General features: G+C 44.3%; 1 protein-coding gene across 50 annotated transcripts in view; it reads left to right on the forward strand.

Annotated features, from left to right (window-relative positions):
- The window catches only part of Ank3 (ankyrin 3, epithelial), a 493,951-nt gene that overhangs the window by 276,065 nt on the left and 194,420 nt on the right, over positions 1–23,466 (forward strand). For 33 of the 50 annotated variants that reach the window (XM_011243299.2, XM_011243291.2, XM_011243290.2 and 30 more), the window contains exons 5-8: positions 6,145–6,243; positions 12,658–12,843; positions 13,528–13,551; positions 14,768–14,866. The exons of 1 other annotated variant lie outside the window; for it this stretch is intronic. In XM_011243299.2, the coding sequence (XP_011241601.1) occupies positions 6,145–6,243; positions 12,658–12,843; positions 13,528–13,551; positions 14,768–14,866 (408 nt within the window). The remainder of the gene's footprint in view (positions 1–6,144; positions 6,244–12,657; positions 12,844–13,527; positions 13,552–14,767; positions 14,867–23,466) is intronic. 16 more of the 50 variants (NM_146005.3, NM_170688.2, NM_170689.2 and 13 more) reach the window with 1 other exon arrangement.

Here is a 23,466-nt window from a genome sequence, read left to right on the forward strand (position 1 = left end):
AAAGAAAACAAAAACCCAGAAATTTAAAAATTCCCCAGACTTTAAAATGTTTGACTATTTGTGCTGAATAAGTTCTCCGATCATCTCTCTAGACAGTCATATGAGGTCCTAGAAACAGCGCCATAGACTACCTACTATCTTAATCTTTGTCTTTGAATCTAAAAGAAAAAAATAGCTTTTGTACTTTACTGGTTTCAAATAGCAGGTACTCACCATCCACTCATTGACATTGGCGTGGCGTCATCAAAGGCTGTGCAGCTAAGCAGACATCTGGTAAGGCAGCAGAGTCCACAGAGGACTGTTGTAGACATTTTAAATTCCAATCCAGGATTTCTACTCCACATTTGACCATTTAATTCCTGGATGAAAGACACACAGAGCCTTTATATTTACAATAAAATTATTGTATTTAGTTATCATGTGGATGTGTGTGTTTGCTCTCTGGTGGAGGCCAGAGGACAACCTTGGGAAGTAAGATCTCTCCTGCCACCATGTGTGTCCTGAGGCTTGAACTCTGGTCATCAGGCTTGGAGATAATTGTCTCACTCAGCCTCACAATGACTCAAAGCACACTTTATTTTTTATTTAGATTCCCAATGGCCTTTTGGTCTCCCTGTTAAGTGTCCTGGGCTCATTACCTTTGGGTATCTTTGGCTGATGAACCTCCTCTACCTGAGGCATCTGCAGACTCACGATGACTAAGAGCATCAGTGTAAGAGCTTTGGTCCTTATGTCCATCAATGTCAGGGAAGTCAACGTACTCAGCCCGCAACTGCAGGGTCCCTCCATCATTCGCTCCTCTTGTTCCTTTGTCTGTGAGAAGTTTGCTTTGAACAATCCTGCTTTTCCAGAAAAGAAACAATATAAAATTCGAGTTTAGCAAATATACTTTCAGATATTATTAACAAGCCAATTACAAAAGAAAATGAGAAATATGTGCTTTAAATATATATTTTTTTAGTTACGTTTATTTTTGTGAGGGTAGAAGCCATGTGTGAGCTAGGGCATACACGTGGGAATTAGATGACAACTGGTCAAGTCAGTTCTTCCCTCCCATTCATGGGTCCCAGGGATCCAACTCAGGTTGTCAGGATTAACAGCAAACGCTTTCACCGGCTGAGCCATCTCAATGGCTTACATCATACTTTGCCCCAAAAAAAACATTGCTGCAGTTTTGCCTACTGAAACACAGTGAGCAGTAAGCAGCGAGTGATGAGATAGTAGGACAAGTCTTGAATCCATTTCCAATCAGAATTTCTCCTTCAAATCCTGCACGCATTCCTGATTATGTCCAAGGGCAGCCGCAGCTATAAACCTACCATCAGTAAGTGGGAAAGCTGTGGTCGAGATGAATGAAGCCCAAATCCGTTTTAATTTCAATTTATACACGTTCCACACTGATGATGCCGTAGGAGAAAGAATGGAGCCTGTGAAGTCCTTCTCCTTGCAGCTGTGCCCGGGGATCCCCGTCACACACACACACACACACACACACACACACACACACACACACACACACACTCACACACTCCTCCATCTGGAAACCTGATCTTGTGTGCCTCCTGAGCCATGCTGTGGCTAGAAGGAACAGGGAGGTGACCTTGCTTCAGAGCAACTCTTAAGCAGGAACTTTACATAGACCAAAAGTCAGCAATGACCTAAAAGAAGACGCTGCTCAATGGGCAAAGTGTTTGCTAAGCATGCAATAGAGCCCCGTGTTCAATCCCAGCATCACATTAACTGTGCATGGCGGTTCATGGTTCTGATCCCAGCATTTGGGAAGTAGAGGCAGAAGGATCAGAAGTTCAGGGTCCTCTGCGTTGATATACCAAGTGCAAAGCCAGCCTGGGCTACATAAAATCTGCCTTAAAAATAAATAAAATATTTCTTTAAGTGGAAATTTTATTCATGCGCTAACAAACAAAACATGGAAATGTTCACACTCAAGAAAGACAGACTGGTGTGCAGGAGCATGCCTGAAATCTCAGCACATGGGAGGCTGAGGTAGAAGGATCCTGAGTTCTAGATTGGGGAAAGAAAGAGAGATAGGGAGGGAGAGAGGGAGGGAAGGTGATAGGTTTCTAAGTGAAAAGTCACCTACAAACTCTTTCTTCTTCAAATATCATAAAGTACCTCCTTGCTGAGGCTGAAGACTTCAGTTCAACCCCAGGACCCTCATGGTGGAGAGAGAGAACTTGACTCTTACAAATTGTCCCTCAACCTTCCCATGCAAACATGCACGTGTAAGCACATATATGCGTGCACACACATACACACACTAATAATAATAATACAAATATAAATATTTCTGTATAATCTTTAAAAAGAAATAGTTGAGAATCCCTTCCCCTCCTTGAATCTTTATTTATTTGTTTAGTTAGTTAGTTAGTTAGTTAGTTACATCCCAAACACTGTCCTCCCTCTCCTCTCCTTGAACCTTAGTAACAATGGCACAGGCTAGCATTGGAACCCTGTTCTTGTGCATTTGAACATTATAATTACAAGTCTGGGTTTTTTTTTTTTTTTAACTTTATTTTGGTTGTGAGCTGAGCTTTTCCTGACTGAGCCATCTCTCCAGCCCTGCATTTTATTTTGTTGTTGTTGTTTGGGAGTTTTGTTTGTTTACTTTAAATGAGTTTTGGTCATTGCCTTCATCTCATGTCTTAACAATTGTCAAATTCTTCCTTAAAAAGGCTTTACATTCCCATAACCTCTTTGCTATACCTTAGGGGAAAAAAATTGGACCAGGGAGATGGCTCAGCAGGGAAAGAGTCAGAATTCTCAGCACCCACATAAAAGCCACACAAGAATGAGAACCTACCTGGAGTCCCAGCACACAGGAGGGGTGGCATCGAATCACCAGAGCAAGCTGGTTAACTAGACTGGCCTACACACACACACACACACAAACACACGCACACACACACACGTACACACGCACACATGCACACATGCGATACACCATTGGCTAACTGAATTGTAATTGTAAAGAACTCATTTCTTTTTAACCTTAGTGTTTTGCCCTGAATATAATAGTAATACATGGTGTTTACCATTTAAGACAAACTGCTCAGGTAAAAACCACTGACTTCCCATTTCTCTCTCATCCTTGACTGCATCCAAAGGCATAGCTGACTGGTTATACAGGCAGCGTCTGTTTCTGGCAGTATTTTGGCTATGGAGATATTTTGAATGAACAAGTTTCCTTACTTGTTTTTACAAAGGACAAAATACCTCAAGTCAAATGTGATCTTTTGGGTACCCTTGAGGGTTTACCCCACATCCCGATGACCCCTGTATTAGAAGAACCAGATTCTCATAGTCAGACTCGGACTTTTGATCTTTAATCAGACTTTCACAGAACTTAGTGTCACACAGGCTCCAGTGAAATACTTTACTGTGTAGGAGTTGGCCATGATGAAGAAATCCTAGGAAGGGCCATCCTTCAGGCATGAGATGGTTTTGTGGAGTTAGTTTGTTTGTTGTTTTTTGTGTGTGATGGAACATGCCCCCACACTCCTCCGAAAAGTTCTTAGTCTGCAGATTTGCCTGCATGTGCAATAACCCCACTGTAAACAATGAGAGTGGAAGGTATCAGAGATAATAGATAAAATCAGATTTTAAATAGCACACTGTGTCTTAAGCTGCCCTTCCCTGGGGGACTTCAATCTACTGTTGACACAGAGAGGAAAATGTAAATTGAGCTCCAACGTGTTCCTGTCTTAACTGGCTCTAGTTTGATGGTTTCCTAATTTTTAAGCAAATCTGAAAATGGAGAAGAAACATCTTTCTCAAATCTGGCCATCCCCTGGGTCCAACTGCCTCATCAACAACCACTGATAGTTTACATGCTGCCCATGGGGGTACCATGAGTCATGGGCGGTGTCTTAGGCCTCTGGGCTAGTTTAATGGCAAGATTTTTTTAGTCAGTCTCTTCAAAAGATACTTGTAGATTCTTTATTGATAGATAATATGTATATTAGATCATTCAATTACTTGGATTAAAAGAGCAAAAGAAGTTTCCGAAGAGTTTATTGGCTTTGAATTTGGGGATCTTTGAGAACAGAAGGCTAAGGAGGAGACAGAAAGTTCTGGAAAGTTGATCATTGGAGTAGAGGGCAGGAGAACCTAGCCAGAGCCAAAGAATAAAAGAGCCCTTGACATCCCTTGAGGTTGCTGGTGGGAACTGGGGAGAACACAGTACAGGAGAGAAAACTAAAAGGCAAACAAAGATAGCTCATCTACATGTCTACAACATCGTCAGCGAGAAGCAGACCCATCTGTCTCAGCGTCCAGCCAAGACAGGTCCTAGCTGCTCACCCCTACATAACCATAAATCAGAATGAAATTAGAAAGAGCCAAAGGTACGCCCTCCAATGGCCTGCTTCCTCTCACCAGACCCTGTTAGGGTTCTTTCTAGGCTCTGCCCAACAGTTGCCTGGCAACAGCCAGCTAGGCAGGCTTGCTATAAAACACAACAGACCCTACCCCGGCATTCTCCACCACCTCCCAAGAATGCCATCAAATACAGCTCTGTAATGGATTCACCCACTGATTGCATTACAGATCTCATGATCCAATGTCTTCCCAAGGCCCTCTGAATATTTAAATAGGAACCAAGTCTTCAACCATAATCCCTGGGGGGGGGGGGGGTGTTGGTTTTGAAACTGGAACATTCTTGTAAGGGAAGGAAGCACAAAAACATTTCATCAGCCCAGATAACAGAAAGAGAGTAAGACCCTTCGGGGCTGCATGTGTGATCTCATTCATATGAAATGCCTGAAATAAACAAAGCCTCAGACACAGGACAGAGATGGGTGGTTGCCAAGGTTATAGAGAAAGGCAGATGTCGAAAATTGGTACCAACAGGTGCATGATGAGGGATGAGTGGGGCAGCATTTCACCGTGGTTCTTGCCCAGCAAGGCTCTCATCCCACTTCTGTGAGCACTGAGCTGTATATTTTATGAGTTTTATGGAGTGACAGTTCAGTGTCAAAAAACACATAGTTTTAGGAATCAAAAATATGTGGACAGGAACAGGAATGTCACTTTTGGAAAAGGCCAGTTTCTCTGGTCTTAGTGCTAGAAAGGCAAGAAGCTCTGTCTTAGGGTTTTGCTGGTATGATCAGACACCATGACCGATGCAGGACATTTAATTAGGGCTGGCTTACAGATTCAGAGGTTCAGTCCATTATCATCAAGGAGGGAGCAGGGCAGCATCCAGACAGGCATGGTGCAGGAGGAGCTGAGAGTTCTACATCTTCATCTAAAGTCTGATGGCAGAATACTGACTTCCAAGAAGCTAGGATGAGGGTCTTATACTTATAGCCCATACTCACAGTGACACACCCACTCCAATAAGGCCACACCCCCTAATAGTGCCAGTCTCTGGGCCATGCTTATACAAACCATCACAAGCCCTAAGCCAAAGGGGGAGTCAGGCACAGTGGGATAACACACCTGTGACCTCAGCACCCGGGAGGGAAAGGATTGGAAGTTTAAGGCTAGCCTCAGCTATGTAGTAGATTCTAGGCCAACCGAGGGTACATGAGACCTTGTCTCCAAAGAAAAGGAAGGGGGAAGTAGTTGTGGGAAACAGTTGCACCCTGCCATGTATTTTGCATGAGAGTCTTGGTTTGTGAAATAACATCTGTCATATGTTTGAAGTAATTTAAAGTTAAAATACTTTCCTTCCCAAGCTGGAACTCTCTGAAGTGCCTCCTTTTATATGAAAGCAGTACATCTGTCTTTGCAATCAATGATTGATGCTTGAACTGTTGAATCCATTTTCCTCTGTATCCTTGCAGCAGCTAGTAAGACATTTCACTCACGGTAGTACCTCAAACACAGTTGACGATAGATATACGGTGCATAAATTGCTAGAAGTTTCTTTAAGACTATTGACTGTGAATACTAACCCTACCTTTGTGTGACTAGCAGTCTAATTGTGATTATGATTGTGAATTACATACACTTAAATAATGACCGTGGTACGGGCTGCCACGCTCGATTCTCTAATGACTCCTAAGTGTTTGCAATGAAGGATTATCGACGTCATTTTGTGTGAGCACCGCTTGGGGATGTGCATGCTCGGTACCAGCTCAACAGAGTAGCTCACAGGACTCTTATTTTTTTCTTTCGCAGAATGGCTTCACACCATTGTATATGGCAGCCCAGGAGAACCACCTGGAAGTCGTCAGGTTTCTTCTGGACAATGGCGCCAGCCAAAGCCTGGCCACAGAGGTGAGGCGCCGTCTATTCTTCTGTAGTTGAGCCCATGTGTTCAAAAGGCTTTTTTTTTAATTAGGTATTTTCCTCATTTACATTTCCCAATGCTATCCCAAAAGTCCCCCATACCCACCCACCCCACCCACTCCTCTACCCACCCACTCCCCCTTTTTGGCCCTGGCGTTCCCCTGTACTGGGGCATATAAAGTTTGCCTGTCCAATGGGCCTCTCTTTCCAGTGCTAGCTGACTAGGCCATCTTTTGATACATATGCAGCTAGAGACAAGAGCTCCGGGGTACTGGTTAGTTCATATTGTTGTTCCACCTATAGGGTTGCAGTTCCCTTTAGCTCCTTGGGTACTTTCTCTAGCTCCTCCATTGTGGGCCCTGTGATCCGTCCAATAGCTGACTGTGAACATCCACTTCTGTGTTTGCTAGGCCCCGGCATAGTCTCATCAAAAGGCTTTTTGTAAGCCCAGAGCTAAGAATTTTCTTACCGTTGTTGGGTGTTTAACGTGTTGACTTTTTTTTATGAGATGCCCTAGAAACTCTATTTTTAATCTTTGAAAGTTCTCTCATTGTACAGATATTCTTTATCTGTACAAGTTCCTGGTCTACCCTATAATTAAACTATCATTTTAATTCTTAACATATTTTATTAATAATAATTTTTGCTTCTTAATAATCTTGCCTCCAAAGCAACCATTGTTTTAATGAATAATAACCATAAATGTGGGTTTTTCCAGATTAGTGTTAGGCTAATTACAATAATTGAATATATATATATAAATGAAATTAACTAATTATGCTTAATCCATACTTCCAAATAAGACTATAACACACATTTAACTACCCAATAACAGTGATATTTGTTGAGGGGACTATCTTCTACATTATTGAATAGAAAAATCACTTTAAAAATTAAAATGATGTAAGTATCTGGAGCTGTATTAGGAAATGTAGATTTTTAATCTAACAGTGGGCACTGTCATCACTGATCAAACATATCACTTGAAATCTGTTGCTAATAGTAAAGAGCTGATACTTGCATATTCTTCACTTTTAATTCAATAATGAACTCTAGTCAATAGTCAGTTAGCTCACCACAAAGCCACCACTCCAGCCAGGAGGCTGGTGTGGCTTCTAAGTGGCACAGGAAAGAAGGAAGGGTATGGGAGACTGGATGTTTCTCACCCAGCCTTTGACTTTACGCCTTCCTGAAAGCCCAGCCAATGAAGGAAGAGACAGTTCATACAGATGATGACCAATGGGACATGAACTCTTATCAGGTGAAGAAGATCGGGTCTTTGAGCCTGGAGTTTCAATGGGAAAAGGTGGTGGAGAGGAAACCAGAGCTACCCTACAACATTGTTGCAACTGATAAGCAGGTGCAGTGCAGGTGCAACACAGGTGCAGCACAGGTGCAGCGCAGGTGCTGAGCACCTGGTGGCCTCCAAAAGTTAACAATTGTGTCATTTGTGGAAAGACTTCTTGTGTTTTATAAAAAAAAAAAAAAAAAGACAAAGAAGTCAGGGATATGTTTGCTGGAGGTGTGGTATGGTGTGGGGGAAAGTGGTGCCTTCCGGGCCCATGCTGAGGCATCCCTTCTCCCTGAGGTACCAATCAGAAGATGGTATAGTATTGAGTTTATTTAGGGCATGAGGAGGGGAATTGTGGGGATAGTAGAGACAGAGAAAGGAAGAGAGAGACAGAGACAGAAACAGAGAGAGAGACAGACAGAGAGAGACAGACAGACAGAGATGGAGACAGAGACAAAAAGAGAGACAGACAGAGGGAGAGGTAGAGGCCAGCTATGAACATGTGGAGGGACGGGGTGGGGGGAGGAAAATGGGGAGAGAAAGGACAGGAGGAAGAGAGCAAGAGAGTAAGAAGAGCAAGAGAGTGAGGAGTGGGCAAGCAGCCCCTTTTATAGTGAGTCAGGCACACCTGGCTGTTGCCAGGTAACTGTGGGGCAGAGCCTAGAAGAAATGCCAACACTTTCTGTTACAGATAAAGAATATACGAATAGTATGCAGGACTGTTCGTGTAACTCATACTAACGGTTTCTAAAAACTGAAGGAAGCCTAAGTATGCACCGATGGAACACTCGTCAGTAAATGTCGGTATGCCTGTCTGACGGTGTGCTACCGAGCATTACTGAAAATGAGCACGACTGTGTGTATAGATGGAGCAATGTGTCCATGGTGGGCGCATTCTTATCACCACCTCAAACCTCACTCTGTGCCCTTCCCTTCTGCCTGGGACTTCATCATGAGAATCTATTCTTAGATCTGGTTAAGAAATGGTTACTTTGAGCTGGAGAGATGGCTGTGTGGTTAACATCACTGCCTGCTCTTTCAGATGACCCAGGTAGTGTTCCCAGCACCCACAAAGTGACTCACGATCACCTATAACTCCAGTTTCAGAGAAATCTGATGCTGACTTTTGTGGGCACTGCATGCACATGGTCCATAATATATGTGCAAACAGAGCAGGCAATAAACCTAAAATAAAAATAAATATATATTTTTAAAAAATAATAATAAAGGGGTAGTAAGTGTTATCTTTTAGGAATTTAACTTTGTCTTAGTTTGTTTTTCTTTCTTCTTTCTGTGATTAAAGACCATGGCCAAAAGCAATGTAAGGGGAACAGGGTATATTTCACCTCACACATATAGTCTATAATGGAGGAAAGTCAGTGCAGGAACCTGGAGGCAGGAGCTGACTCAGAGGCCATAGAGGAAAGCTGATAGCTGGCTTTCTCCCCAGGGCTTGCTCAGCCTATTTTCTTACACAGCCTAGGACCACTAGCCCAGGACAATACCATCCTCCTCCCACATCAATCATTAATCAAGAAGATGCTCACACAGACTTGTGGATCGGCCAATCTGACGAAGGCACTTCTCAATTGAGGCTTCTCTTCTCAGATGACGTTTGCTTGTGTCAACTTGACAAAAACAAAACAAAACAAAACAAAACAAAAAAAACACCTAACCAACACAAACTTTATCTTATTGTTTGTTAGAGGCTTGTTTGTTTGTTTGTTTGTTTGTTTTGTTTTTTATGTCATGGTAGGGCTCGTTAAGATTAAATTGATGAGAACAGTTACCAAAAAGCAAACACTAGAATTTCCATATCTTGAATGAAACACGATTTCATGGTTAAGAATGTCTCAAAGTAGAGGTCCTGTCTCCGTGGCAAGCAAGCCTGTTCTGTACAGAAGGGCTGAACAAATGGAACATGAAGCAACCGGAAAGGCACGTGTGTGCCGTGACACCTAGTTAAACTGACTATGAGCACACATTCGGAGGCTGCGTTCAGTCAGTGGCTTTATCCACCTTTGGACAGACAGCTGACTACTTTCTAAGGCTCTTTCCTGCTATACCATTTTTTAGTTTTTATGGAACAGGCAGTAGAGCAGAGACCCCTATCTTTTAATACAAGTCACATCAGTGTCTCACAGTCTGTCTAGATAAGATCTGATTAGCCACAGACAGCTGATCCTTCAGGTGAATAGTTTCTTCCTATTCTTTTAGTGTTAGAGACCCAGAGAAAATCAATATGAGTAAACACTGAGTAAACTCTTTTGTTCATAAGCCATTCAAGATGCAATGTTGCTTTCCGATTAGCTATCCTCATTAGCATCCCTTAGACACAGCTCCGTGTAGGGAAGGCAGCTGAAGGATAGGTTAAATAGCAGATTTTTTAACAGGATTTTAAAATGACTAAGGGTCAGGCCAAATTTCTTTTTCTCATCTCTCTTCTTGGTGATGCTCAGGGCCGAACTCCATGCTAAACGCCCGTTCTGCTGCTGAGCCACGGCTCAAAGGTTTGAGGTGGCTGTGCCGAGGAAGTGTTCTCATTTCTACGCTCTGTATATGTCATCTTTTGCAGTTGTTGCTCCAGTTTGTGTTTCACCATTCAGAAGCATGAGGTTAAATATGGTTGTCTCATCACAAGCAATCATTAAACCCTTGGTTAGCATCACTCCCACCACGAGACAGTGATGCTGTGGTGGCGGTGAGGTTGTGGCCGGTACCCACTGGGGCCAAGCTCTACCTTCAAGAAGTTTGGCCATGTTTCCTTTCTGACTTGACTTCTCTCAAGAAGTCAAGCAAAACCAGAGCCACAAAGTTTAGCCATTAACACCTCAAATTGGGTGGGGGGTGAGGGAGGGTCGCTGGGTCCTTAATTGGCTTATGCTAGAATTGCACGGTCTTATTGGTACTAATAGGATTATCTGCTGTGCGGTTTTTCTAGTGCAAAGTCCTTCCTGATGCCTGAGCTCTGTGGCTCACAGTTTGGACCAGTGAAGACAGAGCTCTTGGTTAAGGCTCAAAGCAGACCTACTCTTAGCCTGCTTCAAGGTTTTCAGCAGGGTGCAGAGTTGACTCTTCATACAGATATTCTTTTATCACATGCATCCTCAAAACAAATGCATGGCATTTCTGGATGGAGCAGGCAGCAGTGCCTGGTGTGCACTGGACCTCAAGTTTAACTCATCTGTACTGTTTCAATCACAAAATACAAAGAAAAGAAAAACTGCATAGATGAGTACACTGGGATGTTTATGAAAATGACTCTTGGATAGATCCTTGTGTATATAATAAATAATCTTATATACATTAACATAAATACATTAATATATATAATCTTATATTAAGAGATTAAGAAGTAATCTTTTTAAATTATATTATGCTGTAGTCTACACTCCACGTGTATAGGGATGAAGCTGTGATTTCATCTTGCTGTTATCTGGGTTCTGTCCTGCTTGCTGTCTCACTAAAAATTATAGAAGTGCCTTTTTCCTCCTTGTTTTCTTGGGTAGTATAATTGAGAGAAATGGGTAGCCAGATCCTATAGAAAGGGACTGGAGGTGGGAACCAAATACAAAGAAGAGAGAGAGGCTGTCCCATTGCCTCCTGATTTGATAATAGAATCATAAGTACTAATCTCAGAAAGGAAGAGAACAAGTAGGAATTCCTGCATCCACCCTCAGTTAGTGGTGAAACTCATGGATAGGATCCACACAGGAAGAAACTACGCAGAAATGTCCCTGACAGTCCTTGTCTGAGATTATGCAATCCTTGAATATGAATGTGGTGCTGTGTACTCAGTCCAGCAAGGATGGAGGCTTTTATAAATTTCCCAGCAAAGGATTGAATGATAAATGTCTTCATTAGCATTCAGGTACCTAGTTCCCTCTTCTGCCTCACTGATGCTCTACTGACATACTTGCACCAGAGGACTACAGAAAGAACCATGATGACAGTAAAAATGATGAGAAAACATGCCCATCTGTTCACCAATAAAAATCACCTTTAGCGTTCCTTTGGGTCTATAGAAATGAAGCCATGGTAGAAGTACCATGTGAGATGTTGTTGGGGTGCTTCCTCCTGTGTTGTTCCTCTCTCTGCTCAGCAACACTATCCCAGGCAACATCTAACAAAGCTCTGTGGAATCTATACCTGTCTCTTCTTTGCCAAGTCCCAGGGAACTTCGGAGCATAAAAACACAATGCACAGAATATGCATGTACATCCAGATAGATTCTGGAATTACATTTCACTGAACTCCCAGAAGCACAGGCACCCTTGGTTCAGCAGTGGGGAACACTAGGAATTACTGGGCAAAGAGTCCACATGTCATCCAGAAGGAAGGCTTATGGCATGGCATGTGGGGATCTGGCACACGGTGTGGTGACTATTGCAGCATGTTGTGTAGACCAGAAGTGCTGGAAGAGTACATTTCCAATGTTCTCACTAGAAGAGTATTAGGCGTTTGAGGTGGTATGCTTAGTACCTTAATTTCGTGATTCCATTGTATTCATAAGTCACAACATCCTATCGTCCCCGTAAATGCACGCAGTTGAGATAACAAACTATTGGAGTTGGATACTATGTGATTGGTGAGTAATTCCCCCTCACTGCTTAGAGAGGCCAAGAGCTTCTCACATAGACTTTTCTTAGTATGGTGACAGCCACACTGTCCTCCAGACATGGGCTGGGTCAGAATGAGTCCTCACCCCATCTTTAAAGTATCGACGAGGAAGTTCACAACTCATTTAAAATCTGAGCTTGACAATACTGTTTCGTAAGATTGCTTTATGTATATTGACATTTGGACATCATTTCTATTTATATAGCACCGTTACATGTTTTTAATTTTTTTCCAACTAGTGTGTAATTAATAGCCTTGGAAAGGGAAAGAGTTCATAAACAAAAATTTCTTTTTTTTAAACTTGAATATATGTATATGTGTATACACACACACGTTATTATAGAAGTAACTAAGTAATGGGTATGTGCTTATGTGCTTTTAAATCTGCTAAACCCCAAACAAAAACTGGTCCTTGGCCATCCCTGATTTGATAACAGAATCCTAAGAAAGTACCCACCTTGGCTGATCTTGATACAACCTTCTGTTTGTAGGACGGCTTCACGCCATTGGCCGTGGCTCTGCAACAAGGTCATGACCAAGTCGTGTCCCTCCTGCTCGAGAACGACACGAAGGGAAAAGTGCGCCTCCCAGCCCTCCACATCGCAGCCCGGAAAGACGACACCAAGGCAGCAGCTCTGCTCCTGCAGAATGACACAAACGCGGACGTGGAGTCAAAGGTAGGGCCAGATCGATCGTGTCAGCCTTTCGCATCCTTGGCTTAAATCACGCAGGCAACCTTTGGGAACACCGGGTCTCCCTCCAGGCAAGCTTGTGTCAAAAGAAATAGGAGATCACTGAAAGGGATGAGAACATGTTTGCCGTGCCAGCCCACACTGTCACCCCGTGCCTCAGCCTGAGAAGCCAGAGAATGCTGTCCATGCTGTGGTATCTTATGCATGCCAAAAGGGAGGCAACTTCCAAAGAAAAGAATTTCCACGCTTCCACGGTTTCTTCCCTTCCGGTTTCATGAAGGGATGTATTGAACAGTGCAGGTCAAACATGAGAGCCACGCTATAAAGTGCTAGTGACCCTGTGTGCAAACTTCCAAGGTGTTGACCACTATGGTGATAGGCAGCACAGCCAGGGCGCATGCGCTGTGGGAAGCTTGCCTGGGGGAAAGAGCCACAGCCGAAGACTCCCGTAGTCTTGCTTGGAAGTCCATAGGGGGAAAATGGGGCGACGGACTAAGTCTCTGTGTAGCCGTTCTTTGTGGAGTCTAGCTTTCTTCCTGCACCCGACCCCCTTCCATCTTAGCTTCCATCTTCATCCCGTAGCTGCCATGAGCTTCCTGCCGTCCACGTCACCGAGTGAACTAACCGTTCATTTTTTCCTCCTCTTTGCCTCCCAATGTGTTAACCTAGATGGTGGTGAATAGAGCAACTGAGGTATATTTATGTATCTGTCTCTGTTTTTTTTTTGTTTGTTTGTTTTGTTTTTTTTTTTTGTTGTTTTGTTTTGTTTTTATTTTTGTATAATCGGGATCTGCTTCATCGCTTTCCATCCTCTAGGTTTGCTGCCTCATCCTGCCCATCCCCGCCCCTCCTTTTTTGCCTTGCCTTCTGTAGGCTAGAATCCTGCTTCACCCATCCCCTGGCCCTGAAGGAGCATGTGCGAGAGCAGACAGCAGGTGAATGGCCAGGGCTTTCTGCAGCTGAACTCGGCATTGGGAAGGAAGATTTAGGAATCCTCGAAATACCTTATGAGTATTGTTGCAGAGACGAAGGCCTCTGACACTTGTGATGCTTATCGGCTGTACCTAAAGCTGCAGACACCCCTGTCGCTCCACTCCTCCGGGACTCAGTCTTTAGGGTTCTGCATGACACCTTACCCTCCGTGGTGTCAGCAACAGGAGAGTTTCTCAGAACGGTGCAAGCTGACCCACCTTCCATTGAGAGGCAGAGATGGCTAGCATGGCTAAGAAGCTTGCTAACAAACCAGACACCCATCACCTCTTTTAGGTTCCGATTTGGCAGGGGGGATGGGGGAAATGAATTGCTGCATGTTTGACTTTTTATTTATTTATTTTTAAGGACGTAAAATGACCATGGCAGAAAAGCATCCCTAAAACTGTGTGCCTGAGCAGGCAGGCGCTAACAAAACAGATGAGCATCTCTGTTGTCTGTAGAACATGATCTTCCTTGATATAAACATCATACCTTGACGGTTTAATACCTCTAAAGGCCAACGCCCAGATTGCTTTAGTTCTTAAGACTGGCATTTACTGTCAGCTCACCTGAATTGTCCTGTAAGCTAACTGAATTTATTTTCAAGTCTCCATGGCCAGTTCTTTTACCTGCCTAACACAGCAGTTGTAATGGAGCCACACAGCTGTGAACTATAAGGGTTTTTGAGATGTTGGCTTCCGCACAGTTCTGCTAGTGGATCCCTTGAATTCATCAGTCTCCATCCCTGGGTTTTCCCTGGCTCTCCCTCTGCCTGTGAGCGTGGGTTTCCTTAGAAACCCTACACACCATTGACCCTGGCCCAAGCCTAGCACAGACTGGAATGTGGACCCCTGGCATATTTTGCTCCCTTGTGTTTATTTGAGCACAGGAAGAGCTGGAAGGAACCAACCGACCATTTGTCCCGTTTTCTTCACAGAGTGGCTTCACCCCGCTCCACATAGCTGCCCACTATGGGAACATCAATGTGGCCACGTTGCTGTTAAACCGAGCGGCTGCTGTGGACTTCACCGCACGGGTGAGTACATGCGTGGCAAAGTGTCCCACCTTCAAGGGATCTCAGATGGCTTTGATAGGTAGTATGACCTTCCGGTCATTGAGAAATCAGGCTTGTTACCTTACCTGGCATACCTCTTGTTATTATATAGGGATGCCTGTTTCCTAAAAAGGGGAGGTAAACACAGATTGGGAGTGTATGTCAATAGGATGGATCACAGATAATAAACTCTTATAGAGAAAATACATGTAAGTGATTGCCATTCCCACAGCGGGGAACTACATGCACTTGTCCGTGTGAGCTATTGTAGAAGTGCTAGAAGTTATACCCATACATGGGTATGGGAGGAGCCCCAACGCACTCCACTCTGTCTGAGAAGCAATTGGCAGTTGACGGTGACTAGAGGAAGGAGAGTCATTTTTCTCAGGGATTTGTGACCATAAAGGGTTATCTGTGTTCCAGTGGATGACCCCGGACCTCTGTGCAAGGTGGCACTGATTTGACTCAATGTGCTATTTTGGGGGTGGGCAGGGTTAAGTTGGTGGAGGGACGTGTTGGAGAGGGTAATCGGAGGGTGGTTATGATCATAACCCATTGTATACATGTATGAAATTTGCTGTGGGTCTTAAGTTTGCTACTTGTAAGATGAATAAAGGATATAGACCTAATAAAGTGATATTGATTCACTATCGACTAATAAAGTGATATGAATTCACTATCCCATCACAGAAAGTTAGGGACAGACCACCACCACATGGCACCCCCACATCTGAACACCATGACATCTAAATACCATGACACCTAAGGCATTATCTTTGAGGCAAGCTCATCTTCTAGAAAGATGGGCTGAGGTGAGGTGGCGTGTAAGGCCAGTACGAGCTGTGAGGCAGGAAAAGTAAAATCACCTTTGAAATCATTGGTAGGTGGGCAGGACTAGGCCAAGCATTTTATCTCCAGAAGAAAAGCTGAGTTCATCCCTATTTAACAGGTAAGGTGGGCTTAGCCCTGATCTTCGGGCTGATGGTTAAGAGGAAGCAGGATTTCAGACTCAAAGAATGAAGTCACTTCCATCATCTCCCTTATCTGACAGAAGGCGGTTGCCCAGTCTTCTTACGGTTCATTAGTTCTAGAGAAAAATTAGCAAGTACTCAGGTGGCACCAGTAGATCTCCACTGTGGCCATCCAAGCATTGAAAGGCATTGTTGGTTTGAGTGGCTAGAAAGAATTGCTTCTCATTTGGAATTCCGCTACCCCCTCCATTTGGCTCCGAGTTCACCTTTGACTCCCAGAAGGATAACTTCAGAGTGCTTCCATTAGCCTGCATTAGCACTAAAGTTCAGATTTGGCCTTCTGGGTTTGTCTGTATAATTCACAGCATAGACAAAACTTAAGGTCTTGTATTAGTCAGGGTTTCTATTTCTCCACAAACATCATGACCAAAAAGCAAGTTGGGGAGGAAAGGGTTTATTCAGCTTACACTTCCACACTGCTGTTCATCACCAAAGGAAGTCAGGACTGGACCTCAAGCAGGTCAGGAAGCAGGAGCTGATGCAGAGGCCATGGAGGGATGTTCTTTACTGGCTTGCTTCCCCTGGCTTGCTCAGCCTGCTTTCTTATAGAACCCAAGACTACCAGCCCAGGGATGACACCACCCACAATGGGCCCTCCTACCCTTGATCACTTATTGAGAAAATGCCTTACAGCTGTATCTCATGGAGGCATTTCCTCAAGGGAGGCTCCTTTCTTTGTGATAACTCCAGCTTGTGTCAAGTTGACACACCAACTCAGCCAGTACAGGTCTTTTAATCAGAACACTTGGGAAGTCCATGTCTGGATGTCTCTGAAGCTGGCCTCTGCCTTCAGTGAGAAAGTTCTGTTGCTGCTGAGGATAAGATTTGAGAGGATGCTTAAGCAAATGAAGAGGGAATTACAGTATTGTCACAAACCTTTAGGCTACTCAAGTGTGTCCATTTCCCTCCCTGTGGTGACTGCACTCATTATGAGCGATGATCCTTTATTGATTGAAGATCGATGGAAACCTCAGACCTGCATGTTAACCTCACATGCATCACTGAACAGTGATGTAAAACAAGATACCAACTTGGGTTGCTATAAAATATACCACACTTGCTGCTTTTCGCTAGATCCGAAAGCCATCCTCCCTAGCCTGTCCTGATTGATGAGGGCTCTCGACACTGTGTGGCAAAGGCTGAAGTGCAGTTGGGTTATATATTAGGCCTTGCACTCTTGCTGACTCCCAACAGCCTCTGCTTCTCTTTGTTGGCTGTGATGGCTGGCTGGCTTTAGGATGTCAGAGGGGACTCTTTAAAAGGAGCTTGCCCATCTTACGTTCTAAATTCCTAGTAATTCCATCCCTAGGAATCTGCCTATTGCACTAAGTAGTACAGAGGTCTCTCCCTACTTATACTCAAAGGCAGATTCGGTCATGGTTTCCCTCTGGAAAGAAGCAAGGTAAACTTTGCAATTAGGGTCACATTCACGCTGCTCAGAACAATGAAGGGTAACCGATCAATTTTATGTGCTAAGAACCAGCTGCAAATTATAACCACAAATCACAGACTGAGAACCAGGTGTGGATGGTGGTGTAGGAGATATTTAGGGTAAAATACCAAACAGCAGAAGCAGTCTTTGTCTTTAGGGAGGGGGTGTGGGGTTCTGTGTGCTTACCGTGACTGGATATGAAGGAGGACTGAACTGTTGCAGATTTAGGTTTGTGGTCGGTAGCAGTGCTATAGGCTGGTGGCAGTGCTATAAGGACCCAGAGAGTGGATATTAACTAGTCAAAAGCCAGATGAATAGGAGCCAGGATAGCACCTGCAGGTGTAGGTGTTTCTGAAACCGACGAGGGACAGACACAAACCAGTATGACCAAGGGGAGGCAAATGGACTGACACCCCATGAGAGATTCTGACAACTGGAGGGGGCTCCATATCTCCCAGACTTGCACCCTAACAGTTTAAATCTTCGCATTGTGACTTTGCCCTGCATTTATAAACTGCCTCAGCTGACACCTTCAGTGTGGCTCCTTGTATCATCTAAGCAGCTAACCCACACCATCCCTGGGTCCCCTATAGAACTGCTAAATGCTGCATTGCAGCGTGAGCTTTCTGCAGCCTGATCTGAGACAGCTCTGACACCGTCTGAACTGATGCCCAACCCTCGTTCTCATTGCAAATCCTCCCTCTCTTGGGGATGAGTCTATAACTGAGACACCTCAGAGGTCCTGCTGATTGTCATTCCGGGAAGGACCACTTACAGGCTGGGGTGAGGAAAGGCCAAATCACAATCAGTGGATGTTTGTCGAGTCCCTCCTGTTGACTGAAGGAGATTCGCATGTGCTCCTGTTTAGTGTTTCCTAGTCTGCCCCCTGGAAGGGTTGGAGGTTCATTCTAGAAGATTCCAGGTGGCTTACAGATTAAAACAGACAGAGTAGGTCTAGAAGGATGGAGTAGAAAAAGCAAGCGCTTGTTGCCAGGTGGCTGTGAGGAACTGGGGAATGAAGTAATATAACGAATGTAGACTTCAAACCTTTGAATATATGTACGCATGTATATATGGAATATGGATATGGAAATGCATAAACACTTCTACTTTGGGCTGGAGAGATGGCTCAGAGGTTAAGAGCACTGACTGCTCTTCCAAAGGTCTTGAGTTCAATTCCCAGCAACCACCTGGTGGCTCACAACCATCCATAATGAGATCTGAGACGCCCTCTTCCGGAGTGTCTGAAGACAGCTACAGTGTACTTACATATAATACATAAATAAATCTTTTTTGTTTGGTTGGTTGGTTTTTTTGTTTTTTGAGACAGGGTTTCTCTGTGTAGCTCTGGCTGTCCTGGACTCACTCTGTAGACCAGGCTCAGAAATCTGCCTGCCTCTGCCTCCCGAGTGCTGGGATTAAAGGTGTGTGCCACCACCGCCTGGCTACATAAATAAATCTAAAAAAACAAAACAAAACAAAAAAAACCCACACTTCTACTTTACACATTTTATTAATTAATGCTTTGACAATTTCATGCTTATATACATACCTATGAATACATATAACACATCATAATATTGCCAGCAAACATCTGTGTCCAAGGATCTCTGCGACATTCTGAATTGGAATCCTGGCTATAAATACCAAGCCCTGGTATAGCTGGCTCTTGTGATCTATCATTACTTTGAGAACCCTTGGAACCCAAGCAAGAAGCAAGAGCTGTTTACTCTGTACCTAGACTGTCCAAGCCATTCCTGAGTGAACTAACTAAGTTAGTTAACTGAGTGGCTAACTTTAACTGAACCGGAATTTAAAATGAATATCCTTTGGGCTGAGCGTGGCAGCACACTAACCGGGCAGATTTCTACAAGTTTGAGGCCACTGTGATCTGCACAAGCAGTTCCAGGCCAATCAGGGCTAGATAGTAGGACCCATAACATTTCATGTCCTACCTTTCGAGAATGTTCCAGGCACTCACCATTTGCCTGTGGCAAGCAGCTTGTATGGCACACACCACTGATATGTAACACTTTGGGACTGTCAGAGATTAGCTCAACTTTGTTCTCACCCCCTCCCCCACATCCCAGGCCTGCCTTCCCTATGGTGGCACAGTGACCTTTGAATGTCACCTGCCTCTCAGGGAAAGTGTTTGCCCAGTGGTTTCCACTCTTCACTAGTCTTGGAGCATCCTGTTAGCCCTGCTTTATGCCTGTCACACATCCTGTCTGGCATCTACACTGTGCAACGTCTACAGTGCTGTACTTTCAAGACCACTGATACCTGTAGCTTCCCAGACATCTCTCCACACCAGCCTCCATGCGATTGACCTTGACATGAGCTTCATCCTCTGAGCCTTCCAGGGCAGACCTCACTAGGCACGGTGAATGTGATCCTTATGGCTATGGCTCTTTGAAGATAAAAAGCCATGTATTTCAGAAAACCATTCCTCACTGTTCTGAAAACAAGAAGGCAGGGTGTTTATGTGGCCAGAGAGCCCTTTGTCTCCCTGCCATGACCAGGCACCCTTGGCATACCGGCATACCAGCATACCAATGGAGTCACCAGAAGGCTCTGCGGCATTCCATTCAACTGGAGGGCTGTTCCTAAGTGTGAACAACATTAAGAAGCCTCCCTGTTTCCTTCCTTTTCTCTCAGGTAGAACTTGAGAGTCACAGTGCTTTAAAAGCTATAATTAATTAAGCATGTAATAAATTCCTGCTTCCATGTTAGCCTCTTATACTTAATATCTCAATTATATGTGAGGACTGAAATGTAATAAGATACACTAACAGCCCCCTCCCATACCCTGCTCTACATACAAGGGATTTTTAATTCCTCAAGGTCAAATCTGTATCTTCTTGAACACTGTGGAGTCTACAGGGTTGAGAACTCAGCCTGGCCCTGGGAGAGACTGAGTATAAGCTTAGAAAGTTCAAAGGGGGAATAACAACATCGCTTCTGGGATTCTCTGCCTATTACATAGAGTGGATCTTGTTCTTAAGCCTGATTCTTTCCCAGTTCACCAAACTCCAATTGTTTTGGTCTGAAATGTGTTTAGACTTTCAAGCTGCTCCCCACCCAAGATCAGCTATACTGGGGAAGGAGGGATGCCACAAGAGTCAGCGGAATTCCCCAAGCCATTCACCAAACCCAAGTGGTGAATGTCAGATGCTAAAGGATGAGGTGCTCTGAGCATCATTCAACTCACATGTGTAGATGGCCTTGTCAAGGACAGCCAAGCCATGGGGGTTCAGGGTGTTACCATCAGGACCTCAGACTCAGAATGTGAGAGCACACTCTAAGCAACTTCCAGAGGGTGTGCAGAGGAACATCAGCATGCCCCAGTTAAGAATATTGCTGGGGCTGGAGAGATGGCTCAGTGGCTAAGAGCACTGACTGCTCCTCCAAAGGTCCCGAGTTCAATTCCCAGCAACCACATGGTATCTCACAACCATCTAAAATGGGATCTGATGCCCTCTTCTCTCATTCAGGCATACATGCAAATAGAGCACTCATATAAATATATACATCCATACATCCACACATACATCCTTTTTTTTAAGAGTATGGCTGAATTCCTATTGACTATTTTACTGGTTCAGAATTAATGGACGAGACTTTGGTTTCTGAAACAGAATCTTTACATGCACAGGTTTAAAATGCGTCTCCCTCAAATTACAGTTCCTTTGTAAATCAAATAAAAGGAATTAAAAAGACACCAATAGCTTCTATTTATTTGCATTTTAACCTTATAGACATAGCTGCTCTGGAAATCAGTTTATCTCCCAATGTAGGGTCTACCAAATCAAAGGCTTAAAAAAAAAACATTAAAATAAAGGTGAGGATTTGAGTATGTTGGTAAAAGGATATGAGTTATAGAAACATGGCCACCCTACATAGTCCCTGCATCCAACATATTCTCGTTGCCATGGTCACAGTAACATTTCTATCTTGGAAGTGACAAAATAAGTGACAGGAGCCACACTGCTCTCTTTCCACATGGTGTGGGATTCAATTGTTCCTCACCCAAAGAGGTGAGTGTCCTAGTAGCACACAATGTGTAACAGAGAAAGGGGACACATGGGACCTGGGCAGATGGCCTTGCTTCACGTGGCACTGGTCACGAACATGGTCTGGGGTAGGTCCCTCCATCACCTGGCCTTTTTGACTCTTGGAGTCAGGGTTCACTAAGGATTCCAGGATGCCCTCAAACTTGTGATTCTCCTGCCTCAGCTTCCCAAGAGATTGAACCAGTGGAATGTACCACTTCCTCCAGCCTGACCTGCAAGTTTTTGGGTTTTGGTTTATTTTGTTTTATTTTGAGACAGAGTGTCACTCTGTACTTTTGGCTGGCCAAGATCTCACAGAGATCTGCCTATGTCTGTCTCCCAAGTGCTGGGGTTAAAGGTGTCCATCACCGTACCTTTCCACTCCAGCTTTCCTAAAGAACTAGTAGGGAGCACACTGTCAAATGCAGGCCCTTCCTCACTGCCCAGCCATCCTGTCTGACTTTCATGGCAAGTAGAACATATTGAAGGCACATTGCTAGATTCCCACAAGGCCTTGCAGTTCACCCCTCTACTCTCTTGTAAGTGACAGCACTGTCGTACACATAGTGGGTTCACTAAGAGGTCATAATACATGGTCACACTCTGGCACCTGAAGAAGACTGTCCATGTCCATCTTGCTTGAGATGCGCGGCCAACCATTAGGAGCTCCTGATGCCTTTGTGGTGGTGGCTGTCACTGTCACCAGAGTTCACTCACTCACTCTAAAACAGACTTCCCTCAAGAGCATGGCACATGTCCAATAAGTAGGTAGTAGCATTGTGGCAGGTCTCTGGAGCACTTCCAATAATCAGAAATGTCACGTCCAGAATGTCCTGCAGGACGGTGTGCTGTGGTTTAGGTCAGCAGTGCAAAGCCTGCCTTTAAGAAGTGTTTAAGGGACGAGGAGAGATGGCACTGCGGTTCAGAGTACTTGCTGCTCTTGCAGAGGACTGGACTTTGGTTCCCCATGCCCATGTGAGACAGCTCGCAACTGAGACACCAGGGGATAGGATGTCCCCTTCTGGCTTCCTTGACACCCACAGACACACAGACACATACATGATAAAGATAAAATAAATCTTGAATAAAAAAAGAAGTTAGTCACATGGTATAGCCTAAAGAAGGAAGAACTCCAATAATCAACAACAACAACAACAAAATAAAAGTGATGGAAACTGGAAAACTCCTCCTGTCCTTCTCACATTTCCCCTGGACTTCAATCCATGTACGGAGAGCATTTTTTTCGGTGACCTAAATAAATCCTATTTTGAAATCCTGCAAATCAAAATTCTATTAAGGCTGGAGTCAGCAGAGCTTAGCTTTCCTCATTTGCACAAAAAAAAGAAAAAAAAGAAAAAAAGAAAAAGAAAAAGAAAGGAAAAAGAAAAAAAAAGAAAGAAAGAAAAGAAACTTTCCCTTCCCACCAGTACCAGCTCCAGAAGCTGCACTGGGCTGCCACGACCTGGGCTGACCTCCCATGGAATATCCCAGTACATTCCCCACACTGTCTGTCCGCAGATGTCACTTTTGGGTTACTCAGCTGCACCCTCATCCCGGACTCCTCCTCTGGTGACTTGAGGATTGTTGAAGAGCAGAGGAGCCCATAAAGAGAAGAAGTTAGCACTTTGCAAACCTCAGAATCGAGGGGAAAGTGCCTCTGGGCATGTGCATGGTCCTCTGAAGCAAAAGAGTCCGGGAAGACACGTTCAGGAAGGAGACCTGTGTGGATTAGCATAGGTGGAAAACCTGTCGAGGTGACACTTCACTAGAAACACAGTTATTGGAGTCAGCCCAAATATGAGAGCTCTGGGGTGGAGCCCATGCTAGTATGCGCACAAAAGAAGTATTAAACACGGAAAGGAGAAAAGCAATGGAGGCTGCATCTCAGATCCAAGTGTGGCTGAGTCTGCAGAGGAATGATTGGGCCAATCAGGGCAGTGACAGCCAGGCTGAGAGCACATAGACAGGAGTTATTGATGGTGCACATGGAGGAGCTAAGATAGAAGTGTTCCCTGTACGTTGCGGGGTGTGTGGAAGTGAAGCCAGGCTTGGTTGGGAGCACGTGCA

Source organism: Mus musculus, chromosome 10 (assembly GCF_000001635.26).
Source record: "Mus musculus strain C57BL/6J chromosome 10, GRCm38.p6 C57BL/6J".
Lineage (NCBI taxonomy): Eukaryota > Metazoa > Chordata > Mammalia > Rodentia > Muridae > Mus > Mus musculus.